Source organism: Clupea harengus, chromosome 25 (genome assembly GCF_900700415.2).
Source record: "Clupea harengus chromosome 25, Ch_v2.0.2, whole genome shotgun sequence".
Taxonomy (NCBI): domain Eukaryota; kingdom Metazoa; phylum Chordata; class Actinopteri; order Clupeiformes; family Clupeidae; genus Clupea; species Clupea harengus.
The window spans coordinates 4,649,319-4,669,383 of record NC_045176.1 but is presented as its reverse complement, the minus strand read 5'-3'; the positions used below and the strand labels follow the sequence as shown (position 1 = coordinate 4,669,383).

The following is a 20,065-nucleotide window of genomic DNA, read 5'->3' as shown; positions in this document are numbered from 1 at the left end:
AGCCCCCACAATGGCTCTGCTGTCAGGGAACAGGTTTCAGCCTGGTCCCGGCCCTGCCTCACCATACGGAGGGAGGAGGAGGAGGAGGCGCGAGGAGGGGGTGGGGAGTAGAGGGTGGTGGTGGTCGGGGTGGGGGAGGGGGAGGGTCTGAAGCTGCTCAGGAGGAGCCCCCTCTGCCCCCAGCTGTCTCCGGCAGCTAATGATTGGTCCCGGGGGGGCTGTTGGGAGAGGAGTCGAGCAAATTGAAACAGACGCTCCTGCCGTCGCCGTGACGATGTGTGTGGCAGCTGTGGGCTGTGCCGTGCCACTCAAAAAACGGCAGAAGCGTTTAGCCGCGTTTAGGAGTCATGAATTTCAATGATGAGCGTGGAATTTAAATTATGCACTCAGCATCCGTTGTACAAGCAGGGTTAGAACCTATAGTAACCGAACTTTATAATAATCAGGAGGATAAAACTGGTGATGATGGCGCTTATAATAGAAAATTAGGACAGGATAACCTCAACGTCACAGTATTTTAATACTATAATGATAACAGCAACGATATAAGAGTCATGGTGTTGAAGAAAATGTACTGCAGTTTTATGGCTATTTCAAATTTTGTATTTTATTAATATCCCTCCCTCCAATGCAGTACTCTCATCGCTGCACCCTCATTTTCAAAGTATCCCATTTGTACTATACTTACTGTGGCCATCTGACAATCCCCACAGATTTGTCTGAAGATGAATTTAGACTGACGTCTTAGATTCATGATGTGTGTGTGTGTGTGTGTGTGTTCAGGAAAAAGGAAACTTGCATCTAGAGTGTGCTGTATGTGAGAGGGAGTGTGTGTGTGTGTGTGTGTGTGTGTGTGTGTGTGTGTGTGTGTGTGTGTGTGTGTGTGTGTGTGTGTGTGTGTGTGTGTGTGTGTGTGTGTGTGTGTGTGTGTGTGTGTGTGTGTGTGTGTGTGTCCTACTGGCTGGCGCTAGCCCACGCACCGAGCTTTAGCGCCCAGAGCTAGTCACGTCGCAGCAGCAGAGCCTGGCACTTGAGCATCCTCGCGCCTCCCGCTGTGCCCATCTCCCAGTCCTTAAAGACCGCTGCCGCTCCCCAAAGGTAATGACCAAATTAGGCCTGATGTTGTACACTGGCTAATGGCCGTGGATGCCATTAGGATATTTGTGAGTTTGCTAGCAGTGTGGCAGACGTCGTTCCCTGAGCTCCCCCTGTCCCCCACCCCCCACCACCCAACCCCCCCCCCCCCGCACACGCACGCAGACATGCCCCCCTCCACCCCCACCCCCAGTACACGCACACAGACATGCCCCCCTCCACCCCCACCCCCAGTACACGCACACAGACATGCCCCCCTCCACCCCCACCCCCAGTACACGCACACAGACATGCTCTCCGGGCCCATGGCGATGAATGCAGTTTACCACTCTACAATGAGCTTTTGATGCCAAGACAATGGAGGAGTCTGCCAGAACCACCAACATGCTAGGAGTGTGTGTGTGTGTGTGTGTGTGTGTGTGTGTGTGTGTGTGTGTGTGTGTGTGTGTGTGTGTGTGTGTGTGTGTGTGTGTGTGTGTGTGTGTGTGTGTGTGTGTGTGTGTGTGTGTGTGAGAGAGAAAGGAGGGAGCAATATGGCCCTGGGGGGGTGGTGGTGGGGGGGTTGGTAATGGTGTCCAGAGGGGACAGGAAAGTGATGTCCAAGTGTCAGGATGAGGTGGGGGGCAGAAAAATGCCCTATCCTCACTGTGCTGACAGCACACAAACACACACACACACACACACACACACACACACACACACACACACACACACACACACACACACACACCTCCATTCACCCCCACCCCCAGTGAGAGGGAACAGGTTAATGTCACATTTATAAAATCACATTACAAGAAACCAAACGTCCATTAGGGCTTCTGTCAGTCTGCAGTTTTCCTATGGAAAGCTCCGGCCCCTGGGCTACCCTAAATGGCCTTCTATTACCACCCACCCCACTCACCCTCTCTACCCCTGACTGCCTCTGTGCCCTGGGCACATCTTAACTCCGCTCGTCGGCCGCGCACAGGTCTACCTCCGTCCCTTATTTGAGCATCGGCCTCTCGTGCAGCGCGTCAGTCGGGTGGACGATAGGAAGCACAGTCGTTAGATTGGGAGCAGAGTTTCATGTGGGGGGGGGGGTTGATTATTTTTTTTTGGACTTTGGATTTGAGCTTAGTAGTTAGAAATGGTGCCACGCTGTCATTGTCATTGTCATTGATGCTGGCTTAGATAGGGACGCATTTCTATTGGCCGAAGGATGTAGAATATTCTGAGGCAAACGTGGAGTCCCACTGAGGATGTCACAAGGGTGTGAGGATGTTAGTGTGTCACAAGCTGGCATGAAGATGAAGCGCTTGCTCAAAGTAAATGAAAAATCAGCGTTTGCTGATCATGGTTTGTCAAATGAGTAACACTGAGTACGTCAGCATAGTGAACGGTCATAGAACATTCCAGAAAATCTCCTCACCTAACTGAGTGTCTGTCTATCTGTCTGTCTGTCCCTCCCTCTCTCTCCCCCTAGCCAATGGGATGGCAGACCCGCTGACCTGCAGCCCTGGGATTGGCAGTGCCACCAGTCCCAAACTGGAGCCGCCTCCGTCGCCTCACGCCAACCGCAAGAAGCACCGGCGGAAAAAGAGCACGGGCATCACCAAACCAGACGGGGTGTCTACTGGAAATGAGGGTAGGTGAACGTCAGTGCAAGAGAATTACACAAGCTATGGTCTTGCGTACCCGATGCATTTACATTTAGTAATTTAGCAGACGGTTTTGTCTAAAGCGACGTACAAGGGTGAGGCGACGTACAAGGGAGATGCATATTCACTTCCTTGGGAACCTGTGTAGTTTGATCCTAAAATAAGAAGTTCATGTGAACGTGATGTGAAAACATCCTTAACACTTAGGAGATATTCTAGAAATAAAAAATGACTTAATTATTCACATACTTCCAGACACTTACCCAGACATTCTCTCCAAAACGTCCACAGTACAGATCTGGAGGGCCTGGCAGGTTTGATTCTGGCACAGTTAACTCCGAATCCTCGGCCCCCCAGGCCTATTGGCGGTCATAAGTCAACAAACACTCAAAGTAACACAATAGACAGCAAGACCATCAGGAAAATCACCTTAGAAGAGACAATGGTCACGTGTCAGTCTTATTGATGCCTGTTATCCATCATGTTGATAGATTGTTGTCATTCGGTGACAGTCAGGTCTCATGCCCTCCGAGAAGTGTCCGTTTGTCTTTCACAAAGCCAGCCAATTAAAGCACACTATTCATCATCGCCACTGTGATAACCCCTCTTAATTGGCTGGAGGATCCACCATCACTTCTGTCTTGCCCCCCTAAGGCTGTGTGTAGTGCTCAAGCTTATCAATTTGTAATTATCCAGTCCATAATTTGTGTGTGGTTTTATTTCACTTTGTAAGTGGTGTATGGATGCCTGGTGCAGTAAAAATCAATGCAGCACAAGTGCACTAGCCGCTAGGCTAACCCATTTCTCATGCCTCGTGATGATGCTCCGGCGACCTGACGACTCCTTCGGGCTGTCCCGCGTACTCTGGCTCTCTCCGGTGCAGTGAGCCGCTCTCGGAGACGTGGTGTTATGGTATTTAGCCGTCTTCACCAGACGGAGTGGTGGTAGGCGGCGGCGGTGGCGGCACACATGGGACACGGATCAGCCCTGCTCAAGACATTTTGACAATCTCCAGGGGGGATCTCCTGCGATTGCGTTGCGTTGCATTGGTGTGCTCTTGCGCTGGTGGCCATCTGAATGGTCGTCTGCTGGGCGCTGGGAGTGAGTGATGGTGAGCATTAGAGGCTCCAGGGGAAGGGGGGGGGGGGGGGGCTTCTGAGTGGATTCTCATCACCACACTGTGTCAAGGAATCAACTGAAAAGGCAACTAGAGGGACTAGAGACGGTAAAAGCACCACCCCCCCCCTTCAACATTAGTTCTGACCCATTTAGCTTGCAATAATTGACGTTCATCAACGGCTTGGTGTCCTGCTCCAGTCCGCAGTCCGAGAGGGAGAGAAAAGAAAGAGAGAGAGAGAGAAGGAAAAAGAGAGAGAGAGAGAGAGGGGGGGGGGGGGGAGACTGTCAGCAGCTGGCTTTCAAAGAAAAGCAGAAGAGTGGTGAAAAGTTGGGTGTTCCATCAGGAGGCGTCTGGTTTCCTGTGCGCCTCCTCCTCCTCCCCGTCTGAAATGTTCCATTAGTGGGCGCACGTCTGTTCTGCCACACGCCTCCAGAATACAGACATATCGCTTAAAGATCCGAGTCGCTCAAGTACAGCAGCCAGGTGGGATCAGGGGGAGTGAAGGTGGAAGGAAGGAGGGAGCGAGGGAGAGAGAGAAGGAGAGAGAGAGAGAGGTGGGATCCTTGAATAAATTGCTATCAGTTTATCTCATTTACGGGGCAATCAGGGCACCCGGACGCTGGCAGAAATTGAATTTTAGTTGTTCTGAAGCATCATAAATCAAGTGAGCTGTAGCTCTTTCTTTTTTTGCGCTACGAGAACCTTTTTTATTTATTTATTTGGTTTCCAAGTCCAAGTTTGAAGCTATCTGTGTATGCCCAGGGACCATCTACAGAGCTTCTGCTGCGCTGTTCCCCTGTACACAGCTTTGTCTCAACCCCAAAAGGTCAAAGTTGAAAGTCATGAGCGTTACCAGACTGTAAGTGAGCAGCCACACTTCTAAACTTTAACGTGGGCCGTTGTGAGATCTCCCCCTGCCTCTGCTTGAGACTTGTGTACAGTGATGTTTAAATGAATTTCATTCACCCGCTGTCAATTACAGTCACTTTCCTTTTAACAACCACTCTCTGAACAGATCATAGGTGTCATGGACTTTCACTTCTCCCTCCTCCTCCTCATCATCATAACACGTGAGGCCCAAGTGTGGCACACGGCAGACGCTCCCTAATGCCTGCCGCACCGTCAGAGCTGCTGGCTGCATGTAATGAACTTCTCATGTGCTTAAAGAATGATGCAGGGCACGCGGCACGACGACTGACAGGCCCGTAATGTGTTTCTCAGCGGCCGCCCCGCGACAGGGCTCTCTGTCTGTGTGTGTGTGTGCGCGCCCGACGTTCAAAAACCCACTGGAAGAATCGATGGCCGATAAACAGTTCTGTTCTGGGGGAGCCCCCTCTGATTAATGCAGTCTGTCAGGGAGCGTCACTAAATGCATCTGTTTGGCGAGGAGAAACTGAGAGGGAGACAGAGAGAGAGGGAGACAGAGAGAGAGGGAGACAGAGAGAGAGGGAGAGAGAGGGAGACAGAAAGAGAGACAGACAGAGAGAGGGAGACAGGGAGAGAGAGGGAGAGAGAGAGAAAGGGAGAGAGAGAGGAAGACAGAGAGAGAAATGTTTTATTTCCTGTCTCTTATGTTCATAGAAGTCACTGGCTTCAGAAGCGAAGGCATGAGGGTGTAATTAGATAAGTGTGTAGATGTGTTACTCAGACCGTGTCTGTGAAAGAAACATTAAAACAATAAGGTAGGGGACGCAAACCCACTCCCCCCTTCTTCAGCTTGTAGAAGTGATGTGCCTCGTGACCTAAGGCCTGATCTGAGTCCACCCGCGAGAGAGGGCCAGGTCGGCCAAACGGCAGCTTCACAGATGGACACTGGCCCTCTCTCCAACTCACTTCAGTCCAGCTGGCATAGTCTACTTTGGCCAGCCTACCTAATGCCCCAAGCATCCTGTGGCCAAGGCACTCAAATAGACATAGAGAAGTTGTATTATAAATCCTTGATCTATTTTTTTTTTCTCTGTACGCAACCCAATTCGAATTTACACTGTACTTTGAGAATATCCAGTGGGATATGATGTGTTTTCAAAGGAATATTTATGCTGCAACTCTGTCATTTGTTCCAACTTTCACATGTGGTGATGCTTACGATTCATTACACTTCTCATCCCAGCCTTAACACACTTAGCTCTGCCTTGAAGTAGACACAGCCTAGATTAGTAGACACAGCCTAGATTAGTAGACACAGCCTAGATTAGTAGACACAGCCTAGATTAGTAGACACAGCCTAGATTAGTAGACACAGCCTAGATTAGTAGACACAGCCTAGATTAGTAGACATAGCCTAGATTAGTACACATAGTCTAGATTAGTAGACATAGTCCAGATTAGTACACATAGCCTAGATTAGTACACATAGCCTAGATTAGTAGACATAGCCTAGATTAGTAGACAGCCTAGATTAGTACACATATCCTAGATTAGTAGACATAGCCTAGATTAGTACACATAGCCTAGATTAGTAGACATAGCCTAGATTAGTAGACAGCCTAGATTTGTACACATATCCTAGATTAGTAGACATAGCCTAGATTAGTACACATAGCCTAGATTAGTACACATAGATTAGATTATGAGGGGCAGCCCTAAATCAAAGCCAACAGCTCAAAAGCAGCAACAGCATAACAGCTGGAGTCATGCAGCAGGATCTTTGGGCCAGTGTATTGTGGAGGACAGTGAAGACTTACAGGATCTTTGGACCAGTGTATTGTGGAGGACAGTGCAGACATACAGTTTTGGCTTCATCCCTTTGCCCCGCTTGTGTCATGGTATGCCAGTTGAGTCGGTGCTCAAAGTAGAAAAAAAGGTTGTAGGCTAACAAGGCCTCTTCTAGAAACTAGGACATGCCTAGTACCAAAGTCTGATTCGGCAGCCAGGTATCCCAAGCACTATCTCCTCCGCGGCACGCAAAGGGTTAAACCCAGCCCCACCCCCCACCCACCCACACACACACACACACACACACAACACACACACTCACACACAATTCTCCCAGAGTCCAGCCGGCCAGTAGAAAATGAAGGTTTAACTGCCTGTGCTAATGGTGGGTGTTTATCTCAATACTTTGTTTTGTCGTTCTCTGACTGGCTTTCATTTGGCTAAGCACTCCCTGGAGCCTCTGCTCTGGTAATGGTGCCTGCTTAGAATGGGCCGCCTCGGAAAGGAAAAAAAATAAGATTATTGTTCGCGCAGTGTACACGCTTATATGCACAACTGGCACCCTCAGATGCATTTGTAATTGCTGCCGTTTTCATTGTTAGCAGAGTTGCCGCCAAAGACAATTGGTGTATTTCGTGTGTGCAAGGGTCAGTGTGTTTGGTGTGTGTGTGTGTGTGTGTGTGTGTATGTGGGGGTGGTTGTTCGTTTATCATACGAGAAGTTGGTGTGTTTTTTTAATGTGTTTTTTTTTTTTTCTGTCATGCTTTTGGTTTTGTCTGTTTTGTATGAGAGAGTGTGTTTGTGCCATCATTTTTGTGTGCACACGTGTGTGTGTGTGTGTGTGTGTGTGTGTGTGCTTGTCGCTGTGTGTCAGAGAGACAGAGAGTGTGTTGTGGGAGCGGGCGGCGGGGCGGTGGTGTCTCTCCTCCTGGTTGTGCTGCTGTTCCCCGGGGCTTGTGTCTAGGTAATGGCCTGCTCCTGATTGCTCTAATACAGGTTAGGAATATTGGCTTTAATGGTGTGTAAAATGAGCAAGCACCGCCTGTGACATTTACAGATGGCACTGCCATCGCCTGTTCCTCCCAACTACCCGTTAATTCACACAAACGCCACGCCACGCCACGCCACCTCACCTCGCCCAGCCCAGCAAGCTCACCACGTGAGCACTCCCTCCACCAACCAAACACACACACACACACACTTATAAACTTGACAAACAATCAGCTTGGCCCCAAAGACAGGCCCTAGTCTGTGCCCATCAGCATCCAGTATTTCACACAAACAGACACTCTCACACACACACACCCGCACACACACCCACACACACACTCTCTCTCTCTCACACACACACTCTCTGTCTCACACACACACACACACACACACACACACACACACGGTAGTGACTGTGTGGAGTGAGTCTGCATTGATGGATGTGCTGCTTGTGGGTGCAGCTCTGGGATGGAATGGGAATGTGGTGTGGTTGGACGGTCCACCTGCGCTCACCGCTGCCTGCTAGCCGCCAGAAACGGCCCCACCGCTAATCTGGTCCAGCAGCTCACCACAAAGCATCTGCTGCCTGCTCTCCAGCCAATGAGAGGATTTCCTCAAATAAACATTTTACTCTCTCTCTCTCTCTCTCTCTCTCTCTCTCTCTCTCTCTCTCTCTCTCTTTCTCTCTCTCTCTCACTCACTCTTCTCTCTCTTCTCTCTCTCTCATACACACTCTCACTCTGACTTTCTCTCCATCCCCCTCTCTCTCTATCCCTCTCTCTTTTCTCCCTCTGTCTTTCCACTCCCTCTCACACACACACTTTGATTGCTTACACTGTTTTTCCTTTTGCCTCACACGTACATGCCTGTAAATGACTTGAAGCGTCCACATTAGGGTTTGCGTATTGGTAACCATAACGACATCAAGTGACCATTAGTTATGTGAAAACTGGGTCGCTGGGTCAGTAGGGTTTCTGGGCTCCTCCATATTCAAACCCCCGTGTCATGATATCACAGCCTAAAGTGTACAGTCTTTTATTTACATTTACATTTAGTCATTTAGCAGACGCTTTTATCCAAAGCGACTTAAAAGGATGTATAGACATTTTACATTTACACTGATGGCACACTGCACATCAGGAGCAATTAGGGGTTCAGTGTCTTGCTCGAGGACGCTTCGACAGGGAATTGAACTAGCAACCTTCTGATTACTAAACGACTTCTCTACCTCCTGTACCACTGTGTGGACTCTCCCCCACTCTCAGGTGGTCCTGAGCCGGTGATGGAACGGCATAATCTGAGCTCTTCATGTATAGCATGCTCTCGGGCCTCACACAGCACATTCACACATATCTAAATCAATAGCCACCTGTTGGAGATGACCAGCACAGTTACAGATGTGAAGCCCAGTGACATCCTCACGGAACAAAAGCGCTCTCTGCTCAGAGCCCTGAGTTATGTATGCTGTGTTTGCACACAATCTATGACCTGCTCAGTACCTTCAGTTAAAGTGGAGTTGTTTGTCGGAAGGCGCTCAATAGCTGTCTTCGGAAGCACTTTGTCAATTTTATGAGGCATGGTGGACACAGGGTAGGGAAGAGGGAGGGAGGGAGAGAGGGAGAGAGAGAAAGAAAGAGAGAAACAGACGAACCAACAGGCAGACAACAGAGGAAGAGAGGGGGAAAGAAAGACAAGCAGTGCCTGAAAACACATGCTGCTATTACGGCCTAATTTCCATTTTATTGTGGCATGTTAATTAAGGCAAATCATATTTGCCCTCTTCGCCACACTTGGCCCTCAGATTGGATTTAAATTGCATTCCCTCATGCAGAACTGCTGCCCTGGCCTCCTTCATTTATGGCTAATTCTGCCCAACTTGTTGCGTGCTGACTGTCAGCGATGTGGCAACGGGGTTAATGCTTGCGCTAATGCCGTATGCTGAGCGTTTTTTAGATCCCAGAGCAGCTTCTCACAAGGCCTAATGACTGACTTACAAAACAGACTTCACTTAACCCTGTCCTGACATTAACTAGTCTTAGACATCCACAGAGGGATGGGGGAGTGTAGCACCAGTGTATACTGTGTGTATATATATCGATATGGTATGTGTTCGCTCAGGTGTATTACACTATAATGGGATACATTGCCATTTTCTATTTGTTCAGAAGGCACTGGATTCACCATGACTAACATAACCAGCAGTGCAATAAAGTGATGCGCTGATATCATTTCAGTTGATCTTGTTTTGACACTTATCAAGCGGCAGGCAAGGTATTAAGAGTTACAGGTGACTTCCACAACCTTGCAAAGTTTAAAGAGTACATCCTGGAGGTTTTTACATTTTTATGCATTTCTATATATATATATATATATATAAAAACGATCTATTATGCAGATATAACTACCTCTTATGTAGTTATAGGTAGTTAGGTAGTAACAATGTATGTGATTGTTACTGGTAATTATATATATAATTCTTTCCCCAAAGAATTGCAATTTCAAATTACCTGTTCTAATGACTCCAATTTGTTGCCTGACCAGCCAACGAAGTAATTTACTTTGTTCAGATTCATAAGTGTGTAATCATGGGGCTGTGGGGAGAAGGCAGATAATTGAGTACAGGCTAAAAATGTGGAGATTTCAAAGGGCCTTTTCCCCCTGAGGTTCACACTTTAGGTTTGTCACAAATGAATCACAATGATTGCAATTAGATTGATTTAGAAATAAATCCAAAGGGGTTTTCAGAAGCAGCTGTTGTCTTGTTTTTATGTATTTTAGCTTGAACGTCTCATATTTGCTGGTGTGTTATTTCTGCCCTTCTCTTTTGTCAGCATCTGGAAAGGGCTAACAGTATTTGTGTTTCGGTATTTGTCGTTTGGTAAGACGGACAAGCCGACAAACACCTGTAGACACTTTGCACCTTGAGCTGTTCTCAATCACCATGTCTCCCCACACAGTAGTAGGTCTGGACTGTAACTCTCCGAAGACGTGAATTTAAATACAGACTCATGTTTGCAATATTGATTCCATGAGCTGCAGTCAATATCCATGGGTAACTCACACAATTGAAAATGCTGTGTGTCGAGCTAATTGGATTATTGGCTTTCTGCCTGGAGGGGTGTCTCTCCACTAAGGCCCTTGTGATTGCACACGACTGGAGGGGTGTCTCTCCACTAAGGCCCCTGTGATTGTCGTACGGTTTTGGACAGCTGAGGGACGAGCTGAAGGGTGGCAGTCGTGTGCAATCACAGTGAAACTAGTGGGGCCACAATGTAGGCACATTAAGTCGGGTTTCTTCTTGGACATTGGTTTCAACGCATTTGTTTTCATTTGTGTGTTTGCACTTGACTGTCAAAGAAAAAGGTCCTTATTAAAAAAACAAATCCTGACCATTCAGGACGAGCACTTCATAGTGGGTCTTCCCATGAGGAAGCAAATACATGCAGTCTGAAGGAAAGTAAGCAGCGGCAGCTGTAGACATGGTAGTAGCCTACAACACACCATTGTGCTGACATTTGTGCTGACATTTGTGCCAACGTCTGTCAGTACCTCATGTTTGGATTCATCCACTGTTCACAGATCAGACCGATCATGTCCTACCATGCCTTAGCATGCTGACTTGAACATCATTTGTAATGGCACTGACAGTATCTATGACGGTTTAGTGATTCAGCGCCCTGACGGCGTGTAGCACGCGCACATACAGGCAATGGTTCAGTTCACATTAGTGGCACTCAGATGCTAATCTAATCTTCAGTGAATTCCTCTGTGTGCCATTTCGAAGCACAAACACTAAATACCCCCCTTAGCATACGTTATGTGGACGTGGGGTTGCCGGTGACGACTGTGACCTGAATGATTAACCTGCATTATCTCCTGGTCAGACTGCATACCTTAATGAGGCTAAGCGCTAATGGAATGAGCTTTTGTAATGGCGGTATTTACATGCCGAACGACTCGGGCCTGATGGTGCAGAGGGGTGATTACACTGGGATTACACCCTGGGAGTTTGGGCTCATCTTCTTGGGTTTTTTTTGTTTTGTTTTGTCCTTCATTCAAAAGAGTCCAGCGTTTCTGCTCTGAGCGAGAAGAGAGCTGCGAGCTTGAGAGTGACTGATAGCACACAGCAGAGTTTAGTTCTACACTAGAGCTCGAACCGCCAACTCAAGTTTACCTTCAACCACCACACTAAACCCCCACAACTCATCAGAGATTCGAGAATGGTGATGGTAATGAGACTGCTATTTGCTAAAGCCTAATTGGAAAATTACAAATGAGTGAAATTGAGCTATCATTTGCAGTTGTGAGAAGCTCCTTAATGATTCGATGTTGGAGTTCATCTAGGAAATTTCATGCAAAAATTGGTGCATTATCTACATCCACCGTCCATTGCTCTTTCCTATTAAAGTCTGTGTTTCTCTATTGGTGTGTTTCAGAGCAAGAGGAGTCCTTTGAGTTTGTCATCGTGTCACTTACCGGACAGATGTGGCACTTTGAGGCATCCACTTTCGAGGAGAGGGAATTATGGGTAACGGCGGTCGAGAGCCAGATATTTGCCAGCCTGCAGTCCTGCGAGAGCAGCAAAAACAAGGTGGGTAGCACACACACACACACACACACACACACACACACACACACACACACACAACACACACACACACACACACACACACACACACACACCAAAACATACTGTGGCCCACCTACCAAACGGTTGTTCTCCAATTATGTTTAGGAAATGCAACATAAAATGGTTAAGTGCGTGTCTCACCACAGGATAGTTACATTTTCCTCAATAATCTATTACATATTCAATTATGAACTGTAAAAAAGTGAGAAAGCAATTGAGAATCATCCAAGCTGTATGCTGTTTAATGGCTAATATTTAATGACATTGCTGCTGTTATAATTATTATTGTGGCTGTTAAATATACGGTAGCTTTGTGATTTTCTGAAGTGTGCATCCATAGACCTGAGGAGATACTGCCCTCTCTCTTTCTCCCTTTCTCCCACTCCCTTACTCTTTCTCTCTTTCTCTCACTCCCCCACTTACTCTTTCCCTCTTCCCCTTTCCCGCCGCCTGCATGACGGAGGCTGATGGAAGCAGTGCAGCGTGGTATATCTCTTATTAGAGCAGACAAGCAAGGGAGTTACCGTGGAAACATGCGCCGTCTTGGGTCTTCATATTCCTGTCTTCTTTCGTCCCTCTGAGCTCAGTTGCTGCTGCGTTCATCCGTTCAACCCCCTTTCTGTATCTCTCTCTCTTCTCTCTCTCTCTCTCTCTCTCTCTCTTCCTCTCTCTCTCTTTCTCTCTTCCTCTCTCTCTCTTCCTCTCTCCTAAGTCTCTATTCCCCCTCTCATACACCATGACCCTCTCTGTCTGTTTGCAGTCACGGTTAGGCAGCCAGAGTGATGCGGTGGCCATCCAGTCCATCAGGAACGTGAGGGGGAACAGCTTCTGTGTGGACTGTGACGCCCCCAGTAAGTCTGGCTGGATTTCTCCCCTTGTGTTCTCACATGTACTCAGCCTGTGTGTTGTCATGGCCGCCACCTTGTTTGTTTGTTGTTGTTTTTAGGCTTTTATTTTATGTAGACACTGAACAGGTTGTTTTTGTTGAATGTTTTGGTTTGCGGGTTCTTACGGTGTGTGTTTTGATACTCCCAGACCCCGACTGGGCGAGCCTGAACCTGGGCGCTCTGATCTGCATCGAGTGCTCGGGGATCCACCGCAACCTGGGCACACACCTGTCGCGCGTGCGCTCCCTGGACCTGGACGACTGGCCCGTGGAGCTCAGCATGGTCATGGCGGCCATCGGCAACGCCATGGCCAACAGTGTGTGGGAGGGAGCCCTGGAGGACTACACCAAACCAGGCTCAGACACCACAAGGTGTGTGTGTGTGTGTGTGTGTGTGTTTTCAAAGTAGTCAATGGTCAACTAGGTGTATATTCATATCACTAGGTGTATATTTATATGGCTGTGTTCATGTTCACAGTGCAATCACATCACACATCGCACATCGCACATCGCACAATGCACATCACACAGTGCACATCGCACAGTGCACATCGCACATCACACATCACACAGTGCACATCACACAGTGCACATCGCACAGTGCACATCACACAGTGTATATAGGCTGGTATTCTACTACAGCACAGCACTAAACACACGCCATGGTGTTGATGTGACTGGACAGATTCATGGGTTAGTGGGCTTTTACAGTGGTGTTGTGTGTGTGGGGTGGGAGTAGGGTGTGCCGTCTAGATGACGAGGCATGTTTGAGGATTCCTCACCGCGGTGCCAGACACCAGGAAAACTCTGACTGAGCCTCAGATCTCAGCTGTGGGACGAGTTCAGAGGGTGCTGAACGTGACGGACAATATGATGAGTAAATACTGAGGCGCTATTGGTTGTCAGTAGGGTATTGGCCCCCTGTCCCCCAACGTCACACCTCGTACCTCACCCCGACATTTGTGATTTTACACAAATAAACCAGACACACCAGTTTAACTGCACTCCCTGTTGACCCTCTCTAGAACCCTGTCGGTATCCAGGTCTTGTTTTCTGTCTAAACGCCTCCCCGGAGCACCTTCCCAGATTCACCGCCACACTTAAAACGGCATAAAGGCTTCCACGACGCCGTGAGGGATTGGCCTCCTCCTGAAACCAGCGCCTGGCAGTGATGACAGTGATGGGGCTATCCTCCCGAGCAGGGAGTGGGGGGGGGGGGGGGGGGGGGGCGGGGGCGGGGGGGGGAGATGGATGGCCTCTCCCCGCCTGATGGATATGTGACGGAGGCCATCGAGGCCCCTGTGGCTGGGCCCCTCCAGGGGCTCGCTTTAACACAGTAATGGTGTCGTTAATTACGAGCAGCCCCCAGAACACATCCAGCCCACCAGTCAAAAGCTCTCCAGAAATCCCATCACGGAGCGAGAGGGAAAAGGAGGGAAAAAGGTAGCGAGAGCGGGAGAGGTGACCAAGACCACAGAGAAGAGAGAGCGAGAGAGAGAGAGAGAGAGAGAGAACGAAGAGAGAGAGAAGAGAGAGAGAGAGAGAGAGAGAGAGAGAGAGAGAGAGAGAGAGAGAGAGAGAGAGAGAGAGAGAGAGAGAGAGAGAGAGCGAGAGAGCGAGAGTGCGAGAGAGGTCACAGACGAGGCAGGGTGTGTAGTGGACAGACCCTGTGGACAGAGACAGGGAGAGTGTCTGCAGCAGAGGATGGGGATGAAGCATGCAGCGTGCGGCGCAGGCTCAGCACCGCGGTTTCCATGTGAACAGAACCGATAGTGGATTTGAGAGATGGATTCTGATTGGCCTGTAAGTGCTTGTGCACTGAGGAGACATTTCTGCCCTTGTGATGCATCTTCTTTTTGAATGGGTGTCATCTCTCCTCCACTCTCCCTCTCTGTTCCACCCTTCCCCCCCTCCCATCTCTCTCTCTCTCTCTCTCTCTTTCACTCTCGTTCTCTGGAGTGAAGGCTCCCAGTTATCTATTGAATGGTTCCTGGGCTGGTGTGGAAGGCTTTTGACTTGATGAAAGATTATTGATGCTGATATACCCCCCCCCCCACCCCACCCCCATACCCCCCCCCCCCCCTCACACTTCACCTGTCAGCTCCACCGCGGCGCCTGAGGAGGGAATGTTTTTCATTGTCAGGAAAATCTGATCTCTCGCCACATCAACCCCCTCCACCCCCGCCCACCTCCCCACCACCTCCGCCCACCCTTTGTGCCGCGTCCCATGGACACAACAGCGAAAGAAAGTCATTAACGTCATAACTGATTTCATGTATCTAACCAGACTGGAGAAAGAGAGTGTGGGGGCTGGAAAACTCCAATGGACTCTTTAGCCTGAATCTAGTTTGGGCAGCAGGCTGGACATGGAAAGACGGTTCTTTATTGCTCTCATTGCTGTCCATTCTTTCCCACGATCGTGACATCCACTGCAATAAAAGTCTTCTGCTTAAACAGAGGACTTCACATGAAACTGCGCACTCCATTGTCATCCCTTGCATGTTCAATCCACTGCTGAGAAATCATGCGAATGTGTCAAAATAATTCCTTCCCAGGTGAGCCCTGCTAATTTTTATTAAAAATGTACGCCATCCATCCACCCACTCAAACCGCGGCAACTTTGAAGACGAATAATAAATCAAAACAAGGCTGTACTCAGATCTCTCGCTGGACTGCTCCAGTTTGCCGTTATAAATGAAATCTTACCGTCTCATCGGCTATGCATAGATGCTTGGTTTTTAATTTTGTCACCGTGGTGACATGCCGCGGCTTTGGGATGCTGAGGGCTTCGCATTCAAATGCATCCTTTAATAAACACCACTGACACCTCATTTCAACGATTCAGTAACTGCCTGGACGTGTCCCCCCAATTCTGATTGAATGTCTCCTGCTAGAACAGTTTTCCTCTTATTCTCTTAAATTGAGTTGAAGTCATCCATCCACTAGATTGGTTTGGCGCTTTTCAATTCTTAGCCCCAGTGATAATGCACACAGATTTAAAAAACAAGAGTTATTTACAAGTGTTAAATTAAACACGCAACGTAGACGTGGTGTGTTGGGGGAATTGCGGATTTAGAATTGACAGGAATTTCCAGAATTTAGTTTCCTACTTTTTAATGCCGTTTTTAGAGTTAATCTGCAGTTCGATAGAGGACATAGAGGAAAGATAAAAAGATCATATTGCTGTCCTGCAGTCAAAGAAAAGCCCTATGTAAAAACAGATAAACCTTCACGATTGGATCAACGCCAACGAAATATCCCCATCAGTGCCCCTACATAGTGATCTAAATATCTGATCTGATGTTTGAACACCGTTGCCTTTCCTTTCTACCTTCCAGGTCTTGCTATCGAACCTATTTCAGATCGCTACATATATAAACATCACTTACGTTTTTACAATTGATTGTTGCGTCATCAATCCCGAGTAATTTGTAATTGGGGTTATTGAAGGGTGGATTCCGACTGATTTTAAGAAGTGTGCGATCTGTGTGTTAGCGACTAATGTGCTGCCGCATTAATCGAACAGACCCCCTCCAAGGCCATTCATCAGGCCGACACATTTACACTCGGAGTGTCATAAACCCTTTGAAAGCCATAAATCTTTATGGGAAGGTTTAGAAAATTAACTGAAGTTATGCTTTTTGTGGACGGCACTTGTTGGGTGCCAATGTGTAAGGTGGGGGGGGGGGGGGGGGGGTTTGGAGACTAGGCGTTGGGGGTCGAAACCCAGATGCAGCTTTGTGAGTCTTTGCCGTCAGCATACTGAAGGGGAGCTGTTTTAATTAGCGCTTAGCAGTTGTCATGTTTGCACTCCTCCTCTAATTGCCTGGCATGCTGACGAGAAGGGGAAATAAGGGGGGGGGGGGGGGTTCAACTAGCAGAGTGGAAGGCGATGCTTGGTGTGTACTCTGTCCCTGCTTCTCACTCACTCTCTCTCTCTCTCTCTCTCTCTCTCTCTCTCACACACACACACACACACACACACACACACACACACACACACACACACACACACACACACAAATATATAGCTAGACACACAAAGATATCCACACAAACATAATCAGACATACATAGAGAAGTGAGATGCCTGCTATATGCAGATGATTCTCTACTGCTGTCACCTTCTGCAGAGGTACTGCAGGAAAGCCTATACAGCACAACGTGGGCCCTCCCAATTAACATGGACAAATAAATACAATAATAAACGTAAACAATATATACAGATATACTATTGGTGGAAACACTCTTGAACAAGTGCGAAAACATATTATATCAGAAGAAAATCAATATTTCAATTTCATCCTTCAATAAAGCTAATTAATAAAACCTATATTTCTATACGGAGGTAAAATGTGGAGAATTTCTGAATCCTGGGATGGAAGTCAAACTCTATATCCTACATTTGGTGGCAGAGCTTGAGAAATACCCTCTGACATACAAAAGAGAGCAGCTCTCCCCCCTCCAGAACAGTACCAGCACACTGCAGAGCAGCTCTTGCCCCCTCCAGAACAGTACCAGCACACTGCACTCCTGTGCAGCTCTTCCCCCCTCCAGAACAGTACCAGCACACTGCACTCCTGTGCAGCTCTCCCCCCTCCAGAACAGTACCAGCACACTGCACTCCTGTGCAGCTCTCCCCCCCTCCAGAACAGTACCAGCACACAGCTCAGAGGTGGTCACCCAGAGAGTACGTCACCCACCCCCTAGATTATTTATGACAAAAACATCAATTAAATACAAACAAACTATTAAATAAATTAGAGAAAACAATTAGACAAAATCAAACATACTACATATAAATTAAAAATGATTACAAATTGGCACCATATATGTTAGAAATTAGTAATCACTAATTAAGAGAGTTGTTGACAAGGTACAGACTCGGTGAACAAAGCCTTGCCATGTGTCAGACATGTAATGTCTCCCGCCATCCCTCCCCTTCTCTCTCTCCCTCCCCTTCTCTCTCTCCCTCCCCTTCTCTTTCTCACTCTATCCCTCTTTCTCTCTCTCCCTCCCCTTCTCTCTCTCCCTTTATCTCTCTTTCTCTCTCTATCTCTCTATCTTTCTTGCTCTCTCTCTCTGTCCCTCTGTCTCTTTTTCTCATCTTCTCTCCATCCCTTTCACTCTCTCCCCCTCTCTCCATCCCTTTCTCTTGTTCTCTCTCTCCCTCATCCTTCTCTCTCTCTACCTCCCTCTCTTTTCCTACCTCCTCTTGCTCTCTCTCTCTTTATCTATCTCTCACTCTCTCCTCCTCCCTCATCCCTCTGTCTTGTTCTCTCTCTCCCTCCATCCCTCTCTCTTGTACTTTCTCTCCCTTCTCTCTCTCCCTCATTGTCTCTATCTCTCTTTCTCCCCTCCTTCCACCCCTCTGTCTCTCCCTCCCTCTCTCTCTCTCTCTCTCTCTCTCTCTCTCTACCTCCCTCTCTCTCTCTCCCTGCCTCCTCTCGCTCTCTCTATCTATCTCACTCTCTCCCCCTCCCTCCATCCATCTCTCTTGTTCTCTCTCTACCTCCCTCCCTCTCTCTCCCTGCCTCCTCTCTCTCTCCCTCATTTGGGGTGGGATGTCCTGGAGCGTAGGGCAGATGTGGACGGCTATCCCTCATGTGGCCTCTCCTCTCCTCACCTGTCAGCCCTCTCTGGAGCACGCTGCCTGGCGCTCCCTCGCTGCCTCGCTGGCTGCCTGCCTGCCCCTTGGCCAGTGCAGGTAATAGCTCTGATGAGGACCTCCTATCCTCCACTTTGTTTCAGAAATAATTTGCCACTGCGTCGCCCCCCCGCAGGGCCTCGGCAGCTAATAAAAATGAATCACACCACTAACCTCCTCCTCCTCCTCCTCCTCCTCCTCCTCCTCCTCCTCCCATACCCCACCATTGCCTGAGCCTAGCCTTGTCCTAAGCTTGCTGCCATCTTTAACTCTTTCTGCTGCCCACCAACATCTCTGAATGCTGTAGATGAATATACTCTCACACACACATTCACTCACACACACACACACACACACACACACACACACACACACACACACACACACGTACGTGCTGACACAAACCCACACAGACAGACAGACAGGCAGACAGACAGACAGGGATAACTTGGACACATAGGCACAGATGCAGACACAAGACATACAACCATGTATTTTCAGTCGGACACACGTATGTGCATTTAACCATTGTACCTCAGGAATGCTTCGAGAAAATTATGTGATTTCCAAAGGCAGTGAAATAGAGCTGTCTGCTGCTGTCTTAGCAGTACCCTTCATAGTGAGCTGAATTATGCACCACAGCATAACATGCATGTTGATAACCATTCAGTGGGGTGGTTATCATTACCGACCCGTGATTAGGCCATTTTGCCCCATCCACATCTGTGACGTAATGGCAGTCTTGGCTTACAACATGAATGAGTCTAATTTAGAGTCTTGCTGTCAGCTGTTGAGATCATAGACTGGGGATGATTTCCACATGAATAGCATGCTGATATGAAGTAGTCCCTTGCTAATAGTCCATCTCAGTCCTGCCAGTGGAATTCTGGAACAATGTAGTTACAGAAAAAGGAAATCGGGGTTAAATCCAATGACCTGGTCTTTCCATTACAGATACAAAAAAAAACAAATAAATAAATAAATAAATAAAAAAAAACATTATACTCCCAGTGTCAATTTTATTGGATGCTGCTGATTGTTGTGGCGTTTTTATGTCTAAAGAGGCGCTTGGGGTTTGGAGAATCTTCTAAATTCCCTTAATTTCCCCACAGCCAGTTATTTGTGATCAGCTCTAGAGACCCAAAATGGCTGCACAATCAAGCCAACGCACCTCTGCTTTGTTCTGTTGTGTTCTGGATGTATTAAAAACAGCCAAAAGCGTTTTCAGGGATTAGGCTCTGGGCAGCACAGTGGTGAAACAGGCCACTTGATTCAGGCCTGAGTGCTGTGCTGTGCTGTGCTGTGCTGTGCTGTGCTGATGGGGCCAGTGCAGTTCGTGTTGAACACACACCCACCCCACACCCCCACCCCACCCCCCAACACACACACACACACACACACA

General features: G+C 48.1%; 1 protein-coding gene across 2 annotated transcripts in view; it reads left to right on the top strand.

Annotated features, from left to right (window-relative positions):
* Positions 1-20,065, top strand: part of agap3 (ArfGAP with GTPase domain, ankyrin repeat and PH domain 3) — an 88,297-nt gene that overhangs the window by 54,404 nt on the left and 13,828 nt on the right. For both annotated transcript variants that reach the window (XM_031563120.2, XM_031563119.2), the window contains exons 13-16: positions 2,561-2,722; positions 11,937-12,091; positions 12,891-12,981; positions 13,166-13,388. In XM_031563120.2, the coding sequence (XP_031418980.1) occupies positions 2,561-2,722; positions 11,937-12,091; positions 12,891-12,981; positions 13,166-13,388 (631 nt within the window). The remainder of the gene's footprint in view (positions 1-2,560; positions 2,723-11,936; positions 12,092-12,890; positions 12,982-13,165; positions 13,389-20,065) is intronic.